The sequence below is a fragment of the Palaemon carinicauda genome, chromosome 33 (genome assembly GCF_036898095.1).
Source record: "Palaemon carinicauda isolate YSFRI2023 chromosome 33, ASM3689809v2, whole genome shotgun sequence".
Lineage (NCBI taxonomy): Eukaryota > Metazoa > Arthropoda > Malacostraca > Decapoda > Palaemonidae > Palaemon > Palaemon carinicauda.
The window spans coordinates 11,220,249-11,239,917 of record NC_090757.1 but is presented as its reverse complement, the minus strand read 5'-3'; the positions used below and the strand labels follow the sequence as shown (position 1 = coordinate 11,239,917).

General features: G+C 43.4%; 1 protein-coding gene across 1 annotated transcript; it reads right to left on the bottom strand.

Annotated features, from left to right (window-relative positions):
* Positions 1–2,354: 2,354 nt before the first annotated feature.
* LOC137626044 (tigger transposable element-derived protein 1-like) lies at positions 2,355–3,512 on the bottom strand. The gene has a single exon (XM_068357128.1). It carries the CDS (start codon positions 3,510–3,512, stop codon positions 2,355–2,357), a length of 1,158 nt encoding a protein of 385 aa, XP_068213229.1.
* Between the last annotated feature and the right edge of the window lie 16,157 nt (positions 3,513–19,669).

Below are 19,669 nucleotides of genomic sequence, written 5' to 3'. Positions count from 1 at the left end.
GGAGGATTTCCCGATACGGTGGTTTCTGCTCCTTTAGTAAGGGTGGAACTGTCCTTCCCAGGGTATCCCAAGGTTACCGAGCTGGCGGTAGTTGAGAGCCTGCCAATACCAAGAATAGATGGAATCCTTGGGATAATATGTTGAGTGCAGAGGGGCAGGAATTATTTCCTATTGTTTCTGTCACGGCGTGCCCTGTGGCAATAACTACTCGATCCTCTGCAAAGCGTGCAGCGGAAGCTGATAATGATAATGACCTAAATTTAAGTAGTTTAGAAGTAGATGTAGAGAAGCCCGGGCTAGTAGAAGGTAGTACAGTAGTAGTAGCAATAGTTCTATTTTTGGAATGTTTAAATTATTGAAATCTGATTGTGACAGTCTCTCTCATCCAAGCCCAAAAAGATGAATTTTCATTAGAGTTAGGTAATACAAACGATTTGACCAGGCCCAGGTTTGTGGTTTTGAAAGGATTGTTGTATAGGGTCAGTCGTCCCCCAACTCAACTAAATGTGACTTCTTGTTTGAGACAAATTGTCGTACCTACCAAGTTTAGGGAGGCTGTGTTAAGCCTTGCACATGAGGACTCCTTTTCTGGCCACTTAGGCTTGAGTAAAACCTTTTGTAGGTTGATTAAATGTTTTTGGTGGCCAGGAATGATGTCTTCGGTGAAGAAATTTGTAAGAACTTGCGGTGTGTGTCAGGTGATGGGTAAACCCAATCAACCTATTCCCAAGGCTTCTCAACCCAATTCCTTCAATTGGAGAACCCTTTGCAGAATTGGTAATTGATGTGGTAGGACCTCTGTCTAGGACGAAGTTAGGGTTTACGCATCTCCTGACCATAATGGATAGAGCATCACGTTTTCCCGAGGCCTTTCCAATGAGGAAAATAACCTCAAAAGCTGTCTTTGACAAATTAGTGGAGTTTTTCTCCAGGTATGGACTGCCTTGTAAAATTCAGTCAGATTGCAGCTCTAATTTTACAAGCAGGGTATTTAAGAGTAAGTGTGCTGAACTGGCCATTCAGCACAATACCAGTGTGCCCTACCATCCTGAGAGTCAGGGTGTGGTGGAAAGATTTCACCAGACCCTTAAGTGTATATTAAAAATATATTGTTATGAGCAAGGAGAGGATTGGGATAAGGGGCTTCCCTTTTCTCTCTTTGCCATAGGAATTTTCCCAATTCTTCTACTGGCGTTGCTCCCTTTGAATTAATATTTGGGCACAAGGTTCGAGGGCCTTTGGAAATCTAAAATGAATTGCTCGAAGCAAATCAGAGAGGAGAGCGTACGGTGGGAGAAGTTGTTAGTGAACTAAGTCCAAGTTAGCCGTAGCTTGGAAGTATACCAAAGATAATTTGTCTGCTTCCCAAGCTACGATGAAAATCAAATTTTACCAGAAGTGTAAGGTACGTTCATTTGAGTCAGGGGACTTGGTATCAGTTTTAAGCACAGACCTAGACAACTTCCTTGAACCCAGGGCCCCTGGAAGGTGTTGAGAAAGTTGTCCGAGGTCAATTAGGAAGTTGAAGCCCCTGGAACTCGACGTAAATGTAAAATTTTCCACATAACAGGTTGAAATCTTACTCTTCTGATAGACGGGATCCTTTGGCCATTGTTTTTGAGCCAGTTATGAGTGTGGTTGCACCTGTTGAGGAAAACTTGGAAGATGTTTTGGACCAGGTGCCTTCAGATGCTCTAGGTAATAACTTGCAAAATTTAGGTGTATTAAAAGAGGGGTTAGAGCATCTGGAGGCACCTCAGAAACGAGATATACTAAGCCTAATTATGGAATTTTCTGACTTGTTTCAGGACTCTCCAGGAAGGACGAGGTTGCTCCAGCATGATGTTGATGTTGGGGACGCTTCTCCGGTTAAGCAAAGCCCGTATCGCCTCGGTCCAGAGAAGCGTGCCATTGTGGAAGACTAAATTAAATACAGACGCTCCCCAACTTGCGAAAGAGTTACATTCCGAACGATCGTTCGTAAGGTGAATTCGTTCGTAAGTTGCTTCAGTGCTATATTTTGTATTATAATTTATGTTTAAGGCCTATATAAGTACATTGAAGGTTTATATAAGTATGTTTAAGGCTTGTATAAGTAACCTGTATTGGTTTGTACTAAAAAAAACATTTAATAAAATGGAGAGAATACGTACAGTACTGTACTACGTATGTTAGAGAGAGAGAGAGAGAGAGAGACACACACACACACAGTATGTACATGTACGTAATAAGATAAATAAAATGAAGTTCAACTTACTTTTGGAAGATGTACTCGATGCTTAAGGAGATGATGGAGGAGGAGGAAGAGGAGGATTTTATATCATGAGAGGGTCTTCGTCGTCGCTGGAACGGGCTTAAAAAGTTACTTCCTCCTCTGTAACTTCAATGTAGGAAGAAGTTGAGGGTCGAGGAGAAGATGAGGAGGGTTGATGAGTATCTTCCTTGGAGGATTTACTAGAAACTGGCCGAAAGAAGCGATCTAACGACGATTGCAGAGTTTTCTTCTTTTTTTCATCATAAATGATGCGGTAGCACTGTGTGGCATCATTCAATTGATTTGCAACCTTTGTGCAACGTTCAATATTTGGGTCTTGCTGCTCGAAGAGTGCGATGGCTTTATCTATGAGCGAAAACCCCTCGGCCAAGAGTTTCGTCTCTAAGTTCTTCATGGGGACAGGCGTTTCTTCCTCCTCCTCCTCCTCGACACGTTGCTGAGCCTCCAACTCCATGAGGTCTTGGTTACTCAATTCCTCCCCGTGGGACTCAAGCACCTCGAAGTCCTCCTCCTGCAGGTTAAGCTCGAGTTTGTCACTTAGGCCGACAAGAGTGCTGAGAATTTCTTTATTGATGCCCTCCTGATCAAAGCCACGGAAGTCGTTGACGAACTGAGGGCATAGAAGCCTCCACACGGCGTTGAGGTTGACCTCGGTAACCTCACGCCATGATACATCAATGTTTTTTACGCAGTTAAAGATGTTATAAGACTTCCAGTAGCTCCGTAAGGTCATCTCGGGGTCAGAATCCACTGCTTTCAAGGCCATCCTGTACGTCCGTTGGGTGTAATGTTTCTTGAAATTGGCGATAACGCCCTGGTCCATCGGCTGAAGAAGTGAAGTTGTATTGGGCGGCAGGTACACAACTTTGACATCAGGATGAAAATCATCCAAGTGCGGGGGGTGGCCAGGGGCATTGTCCAGCACCAGCAGGATCTTGAATGGAATTCCATTTTCCCGGCAATACAACTTCACTTCTGGGATGAAATGGTGGAAGAACCAGTCCTCAAATACAGTGAGTGTTACCCATGCCTTCATGTTTGACATCCATATAACGGGGAGAGAGCTTTTCGTCACGTTCTTCAGGGCTCGAGGGTTAGCTGCCCGGTAAACTAGCAGCGGCTTCAGCTTGTAGCTCCCTTCAGCATTCGCCCAAAGCATTAAGGTTAGGCGGTCTTTAGCCGCTTTATATCCGGGCATCGTCTTCTCCTCACGGCTAATGTAGGTTTTTTCTGGCATTTTCTTCCAAAGAAGACCCGTTTCGTCGACATTGAAGATCTGCTTAGCCGACTAGCCACCCTCCTCAATGATCTCCTTCGACACTTGGGGGAATCGCTCGGCAGCCTCTTTGTCCGCAGATGCTGCCTCTCCGGACACGGACACATGGTGGAGATTAGCCCTCTTCTTGAAACGGGAAAACCACCCGTGGCTGGCAGAAAACATTTCTTCGGCAGCGCTTTCCCCAGCCTTAGCCTTGACATCCTCAAAGATAGATTTGGCCTTCTCCTGAATGAGCATAAGGCTCAGAGGAATACGCCGCTGCTGCTGATCCTCGAGTCAAATGGTGAGAAGTTTCTCAATCTCTTTTAGGATTTTCCCTTTTTTTTTTTTTTTTCTTTTTTTTTTTGCTAATGATCGTTGATTGCATCGGCACTGCACCTTTCACGTGCTCCATTATACGATCTTTCTGTTTATAAATAGTACAGACGGTCGAACGATTCAAGTTGTGTGCCCGTGCAATGCTCACCATTTTCTCACCCGTATCAAGCTTCTTTATTATTGCCACTTTCGTTTCAAATGAAATGGCTTGCCTCTTCTTTGCACTACCACTCTCACTAGAAGCCTTTCGCTTTTCACCAACCATATTGAATAATGGATGTACGAGATATTTAATGATAAAAATAAAAAAAGTTCTTTGCGCACAGGAGATACGTTCACGCACGTACACACTGCAACGAACTGGGCAGAGGAAGGTGGATGCTGGGTGAGCTCTCGCAGCGCCAAGCCTTGGTATTAGCGGCGGAAAGAAGCACTACTCGGAAAAAGGCGCGCAATACAAAATCTAACTTACAGAATCTCTTTCCGAACATTTTTCGACATACGCGCAGACATGTTCGTATGTACCGTTGTTCTTAACTCGAATGTTCGTAAGTAGGGGAGCGACTGTACATGCTGGAGCACAATCTCATACAACCATCAGTAAGCCCATGGAGTTCTCCTATAGTCTTGGTGAAGAAGCCTGATGGTAAATATCGTATGTGTGTTGACTATAGGAGGGTAAACTCGGTTACTAAAAATGATTCCTTTCCTCTTCCCCGTATTGAGGATTGTCTGGACCTGATAGGTCCTGTGAGGTTCATTACAAAATTGGATCTGTTAAAGGGGTATTGGCAGGTCCCCCTATCTGGCCGTGCCCGTGAAATTTCAGCATTTGTGACGCCCTCAGGGCTTTAAGAGTGCAAAGTAATGACCTTTGGGATGAAGAACACTGCCTGTACTTTCCAGCGTCTGATGAACGGGGTGATTTGTGGCCTGGAAGGTACAGAAATCTATATAGATGACTTGGTGGTACACAAAAACGACTGGCCGACCCACCTGGTAAGATTAAGAAAAGTTTTTGAGGCACTTAGGGCCGCCGGTCTCGTTGTGAATCTGGGTAAATGTAACTTTGGTAAAGCTAAAGTTAGTTATTTGGGTCACGAGATTGGCTTGGGCAAAGTTGCTCCTAAGCAAGCCAATCTCGAGGCCATAGTTGCTTTGAAGAGACCGTGTAATGTCAGAGAGGTTCGTAAAGTGCTGGGTGTGTTGGGATATTACCGTAGGTTTGTCCAAAACTTCTCTGACCTTGCACAGCCTCTAACTAATTTATTGAAAAAATGGCAGAAATTTATTTGGTCTTCTCGATGCGAAGAAGCATTTTTAAAACTTCAAGATGTTACTCGTGTCTGATCCAATACTGGTTTCTCCCAATTTTCAGAAACCATTCATCATAGCCGTAGATGCCAGTGACGTAGGAATTGGGAGTACTCTTTCAAAGAAGTGATGATGGTGAAGTACGCCCCGTATCTTATTATAGCTGTAAGTTACTAGAGGCAGAAGGAAAGTACTCCACCATTGAGAAAGAGGCTCTGTCATTGGTGCGGACATTGGTACATTTTAAACCATATGTAACTAACTTTTCATTCCCTATAGAAATTTGGACCGACCATAATACGTTTGTATTCATTAAACTTGTGAAGGGATCAAACCAGAGGATTCTGCGTTGGGCCCTTCAACTACAAGAGTTCAATTTAATTATATAACACATTAAAGGGTGGATAATTGCATCCCAGATGCTCTTTCGCGTGTCTAAGTTTTGATCTCTCCCTCTGTTTCTTGGGACCTTCTCGGTACTCCTGGTTGCATGTGTTGAGGTTACATCCATGTTTCGAGATATATATATATTGAGCTCGGGTAACAGGTTTGTACTCTTGTAAATTGTTCCAGGACCTAGGTTGGTGTGGATAATTCTAGTTTTTTTTTTTTTTCCCCCTTTGTGCCTACTAAAATTATTGTTGACAGGTATAGGATTGAATTTCTGTCCAAATGTTTGGTGATGTATTGAAAACTTTCTATGTTCTTGTCCTTTTGTTTAGGTTTAAGATGTTTTTTACCTTGTGATTGGTTTATTACTGTAGATACTACGTTTGACACTTAATATTTTTTTTCTTTAAGATATTTTATCTTATCAGTGGTTTGTAGTAGCTTTAGTGTTCCCTGAATTTTCTTAATTTTTGTGGCCCTGCATTTTCTGATGTTTTGTCCAGCCTTGTGGCTTATCATTAAAAGAAAAATTCTGCATTTAGTGAATGAAAATTATTTTTCTTGGGGGAGGAAGGAGTTATGTTAAATTAGGTTATTTCATTGTTTATAATTAAATTCGGTCTTCGGCAGGAGTAAATGTTAACTGCCCTTTTCATAAGAGTTCGGTGATAACCTTCGCCCTTCTTCCTTCGTTAATTAGTGAATGGCCATTAACTCTTTTGTTTATTTTTTTTTCAGAGTGTTTGGTCTTTAGTGAGAGCTGTGGACGAGACTACTACTGCCTGGAATGAACAGTTCGGACCCTACCTTGATCACAGACGTGGATCCTAATTTAGCAGCAGTTGGTGGACGCCTTTTTATTTTCTCTCATAAGGAATTGTGCCTTTGGAGGATTATTTTGCTGGTGTCTTTGAGCCACCCGCGGTAAATTGTACACTTCTTTGGATCACGGCCCACGTATGCAGGGGTATTGTCACCTGCGATAGCCACCTCTCTTGTTACGTCCTGCAAGTGTATGTCACTTGCGACCTTCGCTTTGCGTTATTTTCCCCGCCTGAGGATCCTACGGGAAGACGGTGCCGTCGTTCCGTCCCGGCACTGTTGGAGGTACTATTGCCGTGATCGAAGAGCGTCCTCACATCTGTTACGCTGCTCGTCTGTGGACCAAGGGTCCGTTAGGAGGAACGTAGGGAGTCATTACCCAGGTAAAGTTACGATCTTTTCATTATTGTTATAGATATGCCCATCCCGTTTTCCTGGTGTTAATAATACTCCCTCTGATGCTGATGAATGTTCATCCCCCCCCTCTGACATCTAATCCATGTATGGCTAAGTGCTGTTAAGTTATTTCACGAATAGTTAATACAGTGTTAAGATATATACATGTATCTATAAATTATGACCCCCAGCATAATTCTTTTATGTGAATGTATTTAAGTATTGATGCATTTAGTTTAATGTGGTATGTGTATTTGTATGCTGTCTCGTTAAGTTTTATTATTTGGTATTGGGTTTAGCCTGTAACGTTTGTGTGTAGGTAGGTAATTTTAAGGTTTTCTGCCTTTTCATTTCTCCTGTCTTCCTTCTGCCTATCCGTTTAGTAATAGGGTAGTGGTTTGTTGAAATTTTGGGCCCAGCTTAATATATGAGCCATGCTTTAGATCTGTTAAGTTTTTCTATGCTAGAGTTTAGATTATTAGCTATAGGTCAACCTTGTGTATTTAGAGGACTCAGTATATTAGTCCTCCAGGTCATTTTGTAACCCATCTGTGTTTGTCTTAGCTTTGTTACTCCTGATACCAGGTTGAATTTATTTAAGTGTATTGTAATAAATGATGTTAGATTTTTCCAGTGTTTTTGTTCTGTCTTCCCTCGGTTCACAGAGTTACAAAAATAATGTACTGCCTACGACTCTTTAAAAATTAGTTTAAAGAACCAGAACTACGGCCTACACAGGTTGTAACGAGTGGCGACTGTGACAGGATTGTACGCAGGTGTACTGTGTTTGGGGGAGCAGATCAGCTCTGGAGGGATGTGACAGTATTTATTGTTGATATTTGATTTTTGGGTTGGTTGCTTTCCTTCCCCATAGGATATTATTTTCATTAAAATGGAGGACTTTACTTTTGACCCGTCTGAATTCTTGGGTTCGGCTGACTGTTTAAAATATTTAAGAGTTTTGACAAGGGCTTATTTGGTACAGTGTGCCCGGTGGTTGGAGATCCTCTGACACTCGGGCCAATTTGTTAAAATTGGTTAAGGAAAGTGTCCCAAGGTTTGGCTGAGGGCGATGAGGTAGCTAGAGGCCTAGCCAGCGATTTTGAGAGTGGCACTTACTTTGGGTCAGACCAAGAGGGATTAGTCGATGAGGTGAGCTTAAATCCTGGTTTGTCCCTGTTCGCTAATCCCCTGCAGTAAAGGTTATGTATGAAGGTCCGGCCAATTTTCCTACTCCGGCCAAGACTTTTAAAAATGTTAATATTTCAACTAACCCTTTTTTAGCTGACGTGGCAGTGCCCAACCATGTAACACCGTCCGCTCCTGTATTGTCCCAGGGGCAGGAGGAGTTCCATATAATTTGTAAGAGAATTGAGTTATTGAAGCTGCAGTTTGAGGAGGACGAGAGGGCTCGGAAACATGAGATTGAGTTGCTTAAGCTTGAGTTGGCCAAGGTGCAAGGGTCCCCTAATCATTTTAGTTCTCCCTATAGCTGATCATCAGACAAATTTGATATTTCAGCTGCACTAAAGTTAATTCCAATTTTTGATGAGGAGCGTACCAGAATTTTTTAAAGTTTTTGAGAGGGTTGCCACCCGGTTTTCTTGGCCACACAGAAATGTGGACGGTACTCATACAGTGTAGATTGACGGGCAAGGCACTCCGGGTGTATAATGCATTGGAAGAGGGCCTTTCCAGAGATTATGACAAAATAAAGGCTTTGGCTCTCAGGGCCTATGATTTGGTCCCCGAGGCTTATCGCCAGAGATTCCGAACCACTGGCAAGCCCAATTCTATGTATTATGTTGAGTACGCTCGTCTCAAGGAGGAGCAGTTTGACAACTGGCTGAAAAGTCGTCAAGTTGCTTCCTTCTCTTCCTTGAGGGAACTGATGGTACTGGAGGAGTTTAAGAAGGTGTAGTAAAGAATTGAGGGTTCACCTGGAGGACACTAAAATTTTAACTTTATCCAAGGTGGGTCAGGTAGCTGATGAGTTTGTCCTGACCCATCAGGCTGGGTCAGGTAACTTCTCGTCCTCATACCCTAATAATAATAGTACAGTAATTTGTCTTCTAAGTCAAATAACCCCTTTAAAAACCAATCTAGTACCCCAAATAGTAGCATGAGCAATCATGTTGGTAGTGGCCTCAGAAAGGACTCGAGTGGTGGGCACACTGGATTTTTCTAACCGTGGTAATTCGGGTAAAACTAATCAAGTTAGAGGTAATTGCTTTTGGTGTGATAAGCCAGGGCATCGACAAGCTGAATGTAGAGCCAGGAGCCATTACCTCCAAAAGAATCAAAATAATGTTAATCAGCCTACGCCAATCTCGCTAATTTCAAATAATTCTATTTCAGAGAGTAAGAGTGGTAAAACTGTTGATCCCCAGGTTAGTAGTGAACCAGATGTAGGTAAAGTAAAACCTGTATTGTGTGATTCCACTGGTAATTTATGACCATTTAACAAATATGTCTACCCAGGAAAATTGAAATCTGAGAACTCTACACTTTAAGTTCTTGAGGGACACAGGATCCGCTAGATCTTTGGTGTTGGCAGGGACCTTGTCTAACTTGGTTCCCTATACTGGAGAATGTGGTCCTGGGAGGATTTCCCGATACGGTGGTTTCTGCTCCTTTAGTAAGGGTGGAATTGTCCTTTCCAGTGTATCACAAGATCACCGAGCTGGCGGTAGTTGAGAGCCTGCTGATACCAGGAATAGATGGAATTCTTGGGAATGATATGTTGAGTGCAGAAGGGCAGGAACTATTTCCTATTGTTTCTGTCACGGCGTGCCCTGTGGCAATAATTACTCGAGCCTCTGCAAAGCGTGCAGCGGAAGCTGATAATGATAATGACCTGTAGTTTAGAAGTAGAGGTAGAGAAGCCCGGGCTAGTTGAAGGTTGTAGTAGTAGCAGTAGTTCTAGTTTTGGAATGTTTAAATTTTTGAAATCTTATTGTGACAATCTCTCTCATTACAAGCCCAAAAAGATGAATTTTCATTCGAGTTAGGTAATAGACGATTTGACCAGGCCCAGGTTTGTGGTTTTGAAAGGATTGTTGTATAGGGTCAGTCGTCCCCCAACTCATCAACTAAATGTGACTTCTTGTTTGAGACAAATTGTCGTACCTACCAAGTTTAGGGAGGCTGTGTTAAGCCTTGCACATGAGGACTCCTGTTCTGGCCACTTAGGCTTAAGTAAAACTTTTTGTAGGTTGAGTAAATGTTTTTGGTGGCCAGGAATGAAGTCTTCGGTGAAGAAATTTGTAAGAACTTGTGAAGTTTGTCAAGTGATGTGTAAAACCAATCAACCTATTCCCAAGGCTCCTCTTAACCCAATTCCTTCAATTGGAGAACCCTTTGCAGAATTGGTAGTTGATGTGGTAGGACCTCTGCCTAGGACGAAGTTAGGGTTTACGCATCTCCTGACCATAATGGATAGAGCATCACGTTTTCCTGAGGCCTTTCCAATGAGGAAAATAACCTCAAAAGCTGTCTTTGACAAATTAGTGGAGTTTTCCTCCAGGTATGGACTGCCTTGTAAAATTCAGTCAGATGCGGCTCTTAATTTTACAAGCAGGGTATTTAAGAGTAAGTGTGCTGAACTGGCCATTCAGCACATTACCAGTGTACCCTACCATCCTGAGAGTCAGGATGTGGTGGAAAGATTTCACCAGACCCTTAAGTGTATATTAAAAAAATATTGTTATGAGCAAGGAGAGGATTGGGATAAGGGGCTTCCCTTTGCTCTCTTTGCCATAAGGAATTTTCCCAATTCTTCTACTGCCGTTGCTCCCTTTGTTTTAATATTTGGGCACAAGGTTCGAGGAACTTTGGAAATCTAACATGAATTGCTCGAAGCAAATCAGAGAGAAGAGCGTACGGTGGGAGTTGTTAGTGAACAAGTCCAATTTAGCCTTAGCTTGGAAGTATGCCAAAGATAATTTGTCTGCTTCCCAAGCTACGATGAAAACCAAATTTGACCAGAAGTGTAAGGTACGTTCATTTGAGTCAGGGGACTTGGTATTAGTTTTAAGCACAGACCCAGACAACTTCCTTGAACCCAGGTACAAGGGCCCCTGGAAGGTGTTGAGAAAGTTGTCCGAGGTCAATTAGGAAGTTGAAGCCGCTGGAACTCGTCGTAAATGTAAAATTTTCCACATAACAGGTTGAAATCTTACTCTTCTGATAGACGGGATCCTTTGGCCATTGTTTTTGAGCCAGTTATGAGTGTGGTTGCACCTGTTGAGGAAAACTTGGAAGATGTTTTGGACCAGGTGCCTTCAGATGCTCTAGGTAATAAATTGCAAAATTAAGGTGTATTAAAAGAGGGGTTAGAGCATCTGGAGGCACCTCAGAAACGAGATATACTAAGCCTAATTATGGAATTTTCCGACTTGTTTCAGGACTCTCCAGGAAGGACGAGGTTGCTCCAGGATGATGTTGATGTTGGGGACGCTTCTCCGGTTAAGCAAAGCCCGTATCGCCTCGGTCCAGAGAAGCGTGCCTTTGTGGAAGACGAAATTAAATACATGCTGGAGCACAATCTCATACAACCATCAGTAAGCCCATGGAGTTCTCCTATAGTCTTGGTGAAGAAGCCTGATGGTAAATATCGTATGTGTGTTGACTAAAGGAGGGTAAACTCGGTTACTAAAAATTATTCCTTTCCTCTTCCCCGTATTGAGGATTGTCTGGACCTGATAGGTCCTGCGAGGTTCATTACAAAATAGGATCTGTTAAAGGGGTATTGGCAGGTCCCCATATCTGGCCGTGCCCTTGAAATTTCAGCATTTGTGACGCCCTCAGGGCTTTAAGAGTGCAAAGTAATGCTCTTTGGGATGATGAACGCTGCCTGTACTTTCTAGCCTCTGATGAACAGGGTGATTTGTGGCCTGGAAGGTACAGAAATCTATATACTGTAGATGACTTAGTGGTACACAGTAACGACTGGCGGACCCACCAGGTAAAATTAGGAAAAGTTTTTGAGGCACTTCGGGCCGCCGGTCTTGTTGTGAATCTGGGTAAATGTAACTTTGGAAAAGCTAAAGTTAGTTATTTGGGTCACGTGGGTCACGAGGCAAGCCAATCTAGAGGCCATAGTTGCTTTGAAGAGACCGTGTAATGTCAGAGGTTCGTAAAGTGCTGGGTATGTTGGGATATTACCGTAGGTTTGTCCAAAACTTCTCTGACCTTGCACAGCCTCTTAACTAATTTATTGAAAAAAGGGCAGAAATTTATTTGGTCTTCTCGATGCGAAGAAGCATTTTTAAAACTTAAGATGTTACTCGTGTCTAATCCAATACTGGTTTCTCCCAATTTTCAGAAACCATTCATCATAGCCGTAGATGCCAGTGACGTAGGAATTGGGAGTCCTCTTTCAAAGTAGTGATGATGTTGAAGTACGCTCCGTATCTTACTGCAGCCGTAAGTTGCTAGAGGCAGAAAGAAAGTACTCCACCATTGAGAAAGAGGCTCTGACATTGGTGCGGACATTGGTACATTTTAAACCATATGTAACTAACTTTTCATTCCCTATAGAAATTTGGACCGACCATAATCCGTTGGTATTAATTGAACGTATGAAGGGATCAAACCAGAGGATTCTGCGTTGGGCCCTTCAGCTACAAGTGTTCAATTTAATTATAAAACACATTAAAGGGGTGGATAATTGCATCCCATATGCTCTCTCGCGTGTCTAAGTTTTGATCTCTCCCTCTGTTTCTTGGGACCCTCTCGGTACTCCTGGTTGCATGTGTTGAGCTTACATCCATGTTTTGAGATATGTATATATTGAGCTCGGGTAACAGGTTTGTACTCTTGTAAATTGTTCCAGGACCTAGGTTGGTGTGGATAATTCTAGTTTTTTTTTTCTTTTTCCTTTGTGTGCCTACTAAAATTTATTGTTGACAGGTATAGGATTGAATTTCTGTCCAAATGTTTGGTGATGTATTTAAAACTTGCTATGTTCTTGTCCATTTGTTTAGGTTTAAGATGTGTTTACCTTGTGATTGTTTTATTACTGTAGATACTACGTTTGACTTTTTTTTTTTTTTTTTTTTTTTTTTTTTTTGTTTAAGATATTTTATCTTATCAGTGGTTTGTAGTAGCTTTAGTGTTCCCTGAATTTTCTTTATTTTTGTGGCCCTGCATTTTCTGATGTTTATTCCAGCCTTGTGGCTCATCATTAAAAGAAAAATTTTGCATTTAGTGAATGAAAATTATTTTTCTTGGGGGAGGAAGGTGTTATGTTAAATTAGGTTCTTTCATTGTTTATAAATAAATTCGGTCTTCGGCAGGAGTAAATGTTAACTGCCCTTTTCATAAGAGTTAGGTGATAACCTTCGCCCTTCCTCCTTCGTTAATTAGTGAATGGCCATTAACTCTTTTGTTTATTTTTTTTTCAGTGTTGGTCTTTAGTGAGAGCCGTAGACGAGACTACTACTGCCTGGAATGAACAGTTGATCACAGACGTGGATCCTAATTTAGCAGCAGTTGGTGGACGCTTTTTTGTTTTCTCTCATAAGGAATTGTGCCTTTGGAGGATTATTTCGCTGGTGTCTTTGAGCCACCCGCGGTAAATTGTACACTTCTTTGGATCATAGCCCACGTATGTAGGGGTATTGTCATCTGCGATAGCCACCTCTCTTGTTACGTCCTGCAAGTGTGTGTCACTTGTGACATTCGCTTTTCGTTATTTTCCCCGCTTGAGGATCCTGTGGGAAGACGGTGCCGTCGTTCCGTCCCGGCACTGTTGGAGGTACTATTGCCGTGATCAAAGAGAGTCCTCACATCTGTTACGCTGCTCGTCTGTGGACCAAGGGTCCGTTAGGAGGAACGTAGGGAGTCATTACCCAGGTAAAGTTACGATCTTTTCATTATCGTTATAGATATGCCCATCCCGTTTCCTGGTGTTAATGATACTCCCTCTGATGCTGATGAACGTTCGTCCCCCCCTCTGACATCTAATCTATGTATGGATAAGTACTGTTAAGTTATTTCACGAATAGTTAATACTATGTTAAGATATATACATGTATCTATAAATTATGACCCCCAGCATAATTCTTTTATGTGAATGTATAGTATTTAAGTATTGATGCATTTAGTTTAATGTGGTATGTGTGTATTTGTATGCCGTCTCGTTAAGTTTTATTATTTGGTATTGGGTTTAGCCTGTAACGTTTGTGTGTAGGTAGGTAATTTTAAGGTTTAATGCCTTTTCATTTCTCCTGTCTTCCTTCTGCCTATCCGTTTAGTAATAGGGTAGTGGTTTGTTGAAATTTTGGGCCCAGCTTGATATATGAGCCATGCTTTTGATCTGTTTAGTTTTTCTATTCTAGGGTTTAAATTATTAGCTATAGGTTAACCTTGTGTATTTAGAGGACTCAGTATTTTAGTCCTCCAGGTCATTTTGTAACCCAACGGTGTTTGTCTTCGCTTTGTTACTCCTGAAACCAGGTTGAATTTATTTAAGTGTTTTGTAATAAATGTTGTTAGATTTTTCCAGTGTTTTTGTTGTCTTCCCTTAGTTAACCGAGTTACATAAATAATGTACTCCTACGACTCCTTTAAAAAATAAAGTTTAAAGAACCAGAACTACGGCCTACACGTAACACATGTGAGGAACAGATTGTCACAGGTGGGCTTCTTTGTAGGTGGCATCCACAAGAATGATGACCACCCACAACCATGAACACCTTTGTTGTTAAGGGTCCCCTGAGAACCAATGATCAGAACCGACCGCGATAGGTGAAAAACCGCAAAGTAGGTTCCCTCCCTAATTTTGGATTACGTACATTTTTTTTTGTGTACATGTATATATAATAACAATAAGTGTATATTTATCCTATAAAAGGGATTCTGACAAAGGAAAAGTCTATTTCTGGGCGAGAGACTTGTGCCGCCCAGTGAAATGCTCCTTTTGCATCATTTCTAAGGTAGCAGACACAGAAGAGAAGCTTGACCGACTAGTGACAGAATTTGGAAGGGTGTGTGAGAGAAGGAAGTTAATGTGGGTAAGAGTAAGGTTATGAGATGTACGAGAAGGGAAGGTAATGCAAGGTTGAATGTATGTTGAATGGAGAGTTACTTGAGGAGGTGGATCAGTTTAAGTACTTGGGGTCTGTTGTTGCAGCAAATGGTGGAGTGGAAGCAGATGTACGTCAGAGAGTCAATGAAGGTTGCAAAGTGTTGGGGGCAGTTAAGGGAGTAGTAAAAAGTAGAGGGTTGGTCATGAATGTAGAGAGAGTTCTATATGAGAAAGTGATTGTACCAACTGTGATGTATGGATCGGAGTTGTGGGGAATGAAAGTGATGGAGAGACAGAAATTGAATGTGTTTGAGATGAAGTGTCTGAGGGGTATGGCTGGTGTATCTCGAGTAGATAGGGTCAGGAACGAAGTGGTGAGGGTGAGAACGGGTGTAAGTAATGAGTTAACGGTTAGAGTGGATATGAATGTGTTGAGGTGGTTTGGCCATGTTGAGAGAATGGAGAATGGCTGTCTGCTAAAGAAGGTGATGAATGCAAGAGTTGATGGGAGAAGTACATGAGGAAGGCCAAGGTTTGGGTGGATGGATGGTGTGAAGAAAGCTCTGGGTGATAGGAGGATAGATGTGAGAGAGGCAAGAGAGCGTGCTAGAAATAGGAATGAATGGCGAGCGATTGTGACGCAGTTCCGGTAGGCCCTGCTGCTTCCTCCGGTGCCTTAGATGACCGCGGAGGTAGCAGCAGTAGGGGAGTCAGCATTATGAAGCTTCATCTGTGGTGGAAATGTGGGAGGTTGGGCTGTGGCACCCTAGCAGTACCAGCTGAACTCTGCTGAGTCCCTGGTTAGGCTGGAGGAACGTAGAGAGTAGAGGTCCCCTTTTTTGTTTTGTTTCTTGTTGATGTCGGCTACCCCCCAAAATTGGGGGAAGTGCCTTTGGTATATGTATGTATGTATGTATGAATTACCAGAGAAAAAAGTTGCATAGGAATGCCAGGGTTGAACCCAGCTTGCTCACCTACAGTATATAAGGGGTGTATATAATACTGAGGTGTGATAAATCACAACCAGAGGTCTCGCTCCATTTAGATATCTCCTCCTCAATATCCCCGTTACTGCGAGGTGCCGTTCAACACCCACCACTGAATGCTACTACCACCATCTCAACCCACGCCAACTACGTCACTCCTCATAGCACCCAAGTTTGGGCCCATTCTGGGAGGGAAGTAGAGGGAGGGTTCATTGGGCGGCACAGGTCTCTCGCCCAGATAGATCTTTCCTTCGTCAAAATCCCTTATTAACAGAAGAATGTGAGGTGAAAATGTTAAAAAGATGGAAAAATGGAATGGAGTGGACTTCAAAACTGTTATAAAACAAAACTAATGGTGACTAAAAGGAAAGGAGAAATTACAATTGCAAAAGTGGCATGAGGTTATCATGGGAAAGACATTTTGCATTGAATTGGATTTGGGAATTGTCTATAACCCAGTGGTGAGGGCTGTGAGGTCATTAACACCCAGCAGTTGTCCTATAAAGTAAAAGTTCTCTTTTGTACCACATATCCTGTTAAGGATTGTAATAATATTTCTAATACTTGGAATGAACTATGTGACGTTGCAGTTTTCACCAAAAGAAACTATATTTTTCCTGTATTAACTTTTCATCTTCAACTCCTTCGTTTTTCACTGGAAAACTGAAAAAAATTCCTTGCAAAGAATGAGGTCTTCAACAGGCTCTTGTATAGAGCAATTTCTTCAGTGGTATTCCATTAACACTACATACTGCGGTCACTGCTTTTTAAAGCATGTAATTTTCCTCGTTAGATCCTCAGTTCGGGATTGCCAGCTTCTGCAGTTGGTATTGCTGTTTTCTCTTTAACCTTAATCTCCTAAAGTGATCGTACTCTTTCTTATTCTTTTTTACTCGTCTTTCATTTAAGGAGTTGATCTTCTCACAGATGAATATCACGCTTTGGAACAATAATTAAAGGCTGAAATTTTTAGGTTTTAATCTACTGCTTGGAACAAAAGATAGTGAAATTCCTAAACATTTGGCTTCATTGTAACTATTAAAGTTAATTCTTCTCAATGCAGTTTTCATTGGGGCTGCTTACCTTCTTTCTTTTTTGTCTGGATACAGACCATCTCTTTTCATATTTGGATTCTTACTTAAAATTCTGTTCCAAAGTGTCTCTTCTTTTTCTTCTATAAAAGATGCTAACTCAACTAGAGATGAGCGAGAACATTAGATTCTATTTGCCAAATAATTACAGGGTTAAATACCATTTCTTGTAGTTTTTCTCCGTCAATGTTGAATACTGTACCATATCGTCGTCGGCACCCACTCGTGTCAGAGTATTGGGTTCTGTCGTTAGCCATCAGCCTCCTATCTATGGGGTGGGTGCTTATGCCTGATGTGGCTGTTAAGTCCTACTCTGTGGTGGAAGAGTCGCGCGCAGTGTTCACAAGGGAGGGTAGGTGGTGGGCGGGGCTGTTCTAATCGCTCTCTCCTCCTCCTCCTCCTAGCCGCCTCATTTTGTCTCCTCCTCTCCTCGAAGTCCACGGTGCCATGGTGTACTGTACTTCTCCAGGTTTTCCTGTCTCTGGCTGTTTCTTCCCATGAGGAAGGATCGATGTCGGTTAGAGCCAGGGTATGCTTTAGTTAATCTTTATAGCGCATTTTCGGGGCTCCTTGTGGTCTGGTGCCCTGGGTCAGTTCTCCGTAGAATAATTTTCTTTGGGAGCCTAGATGGATCCATCCTATGCACGTGTCCTATCCAGCGGAGGCGGTGGTGGAGGATGGTGGCCTCCACGCTGGTCAGCGAGGCATTTTAAGACTTCAATGTTGGTGGTGTGGCTCTCCCAGGGGATTTTCAAGATCTGCCTCAATTTAATTTGTTGGAAGCGTTCTAGGTTTTTAATATAGTTTCTATATAGCGTCCATGTTTCACATGCATACAGGAGCGTGGAGAGGACTACTGCCCTGAACACCATTATTTTGGTGGTCATTGTCAGTGCGTGGTTGTTAAATACGCGACAGTTGAGTCGGCCAAAGGCGGAGTTGGCTGCCCTGATCCTGTTCTCCACGTCCTTTTTGCTTGTGGGAGCTGATGTTAGGATGCTCCCTAGGTAGGAGAACTGGTCCACCTGTTCTAACGGTTGGTCATTCATTGTGGCATTGAAGTTTGGGAGCATCAGTCCTGGTGGATGTTGGACGAGGGTCTTGGTTTTATCTGTGTTGACTTGCATCCCAAAATGTTCGTAGGCAGAGTTGTATGCATCATCTAACGACTGCAGGTCCACTGCCGTCTGACCTGGGGTGGCATTGTCGTCAGCATACTGCAGTTCTCGCACTGCACACAAGGTGTTCTTGGTTCTGGCGCGGAGTCTGGCGAGGTTGAAAGCGCCTCCATCCATGCGGAAACGTAGGTCGACTGAGGGTGTGTCTGGGGGAATCTCGTTGAGCATTGCTGCGGTGTATAGCGAGAAACACGTTGGGGCCAGAACACAGCCCTGCTTCAGGCCGCCGTTGATGGGGAATGGGTCTGAAAGAGTTCTGGTGGTGACACTCCCAACCATTCCGTCATGGAGGGCACACACCAGATTGACAAAAATCGGGTGGGCAGCCGTATCTTTTGAGGACAGCCCACATGGCAGGTCGAGGTACTTTGTCGAAGGCCTTTTTCAAATCCCAGAAGATGAACATTATGGGCTGTTGATGTTCGAGGCTCTTCTCTTGTAGTTGTCGCGCACAGAAGATCATGTCTATGGTCCCGCGGGAAGGTCGAAAGCCGCACTGGGTCTCTGGCAGGACGTCTTCTGCGAGAATAAGGAGGCGGTCAAGGAGAATCAGAGTGAAAATCTTACTCGCGATGCTTAGTAGTGATATTCCCCAGTAGTTGTTACAGTTCTCCCTGTCTCCCTTCTTGAAGATGGTAACGATGTTTGCATAGCGGAAGTCACTGGGCAGGGTCTTGGTCTCCCATATTTTCATTATAAGGATCAAACGGTTCCTCAAACCGGGGGCCACCGTGAGTGAGGAGCTCCAACGGGATGTTGTCTGGCCCTGGGGCTTTGCCGGGCTTCATGCGCTGCAGGGCCTTGTTGAAGTCATGGATGGAGGGTGGTAATGCCATCCAGTGACGGACTTGATGCTGCGGGGTCATTCGCAGGAGATCGTCTGGGGTGTCTGCTTGGTCATTGAGGAGGTTCTCAAAGTGAGACCTCCACCTGACCAGGATGCCCTCGCTGTCGGTGATGGTCGTGGCCCCATCCGCGTCCTTCAGGCTGCCCACTGATGACCGTGTGGGACCGAATATTTCCTTTGTGGCTGCATAGAAGCTGCGCAGGTCACGTTGGTCAGCGAAACTCTGTATTTCTGCAGCTTTTCTTTGCCACCAGGTGTTCTGGGCTTCACGGATCCCTCTTTGGCAACCAGCTTCAGCCACCTTGTAAGCACATTTGTTAGCTGCTGTTGGTTGGTTTTCCAAAGTCAGGCGTGCTTGTCGTTTGGTTTCAATGAGAAGAGAGATGGTAGCATCATTCTCATCAAACCAATCCTGCCGTTTCTTGGTGGTGTAGCCTAGTGTTTCCTCCGTGGCACGGGCCATGGCGTTTCTGAGGGTGGTCCAGTGGTGCTCAACAGTGGCCTGACCCACGGGGTCTGCGAGGTGTTGTTCGCAGGCCTCCTTGTAGTTCTGTGCCACCTGTGGGTTGTGGAGCTTACTACAATCAAAGCGTTGGTGTGGTACGCTGTCAGGTGCCCTTCTGGGTGGTCGTAGGGTCGTCACGGAGAGTTGGGAGATGAGGAGTCTGTAGTCCGTCCAGCAGTCGTCCGCTCCGAGCATGGATCGGGTGTACCATATATATTGATGAATACTCTGGTGTA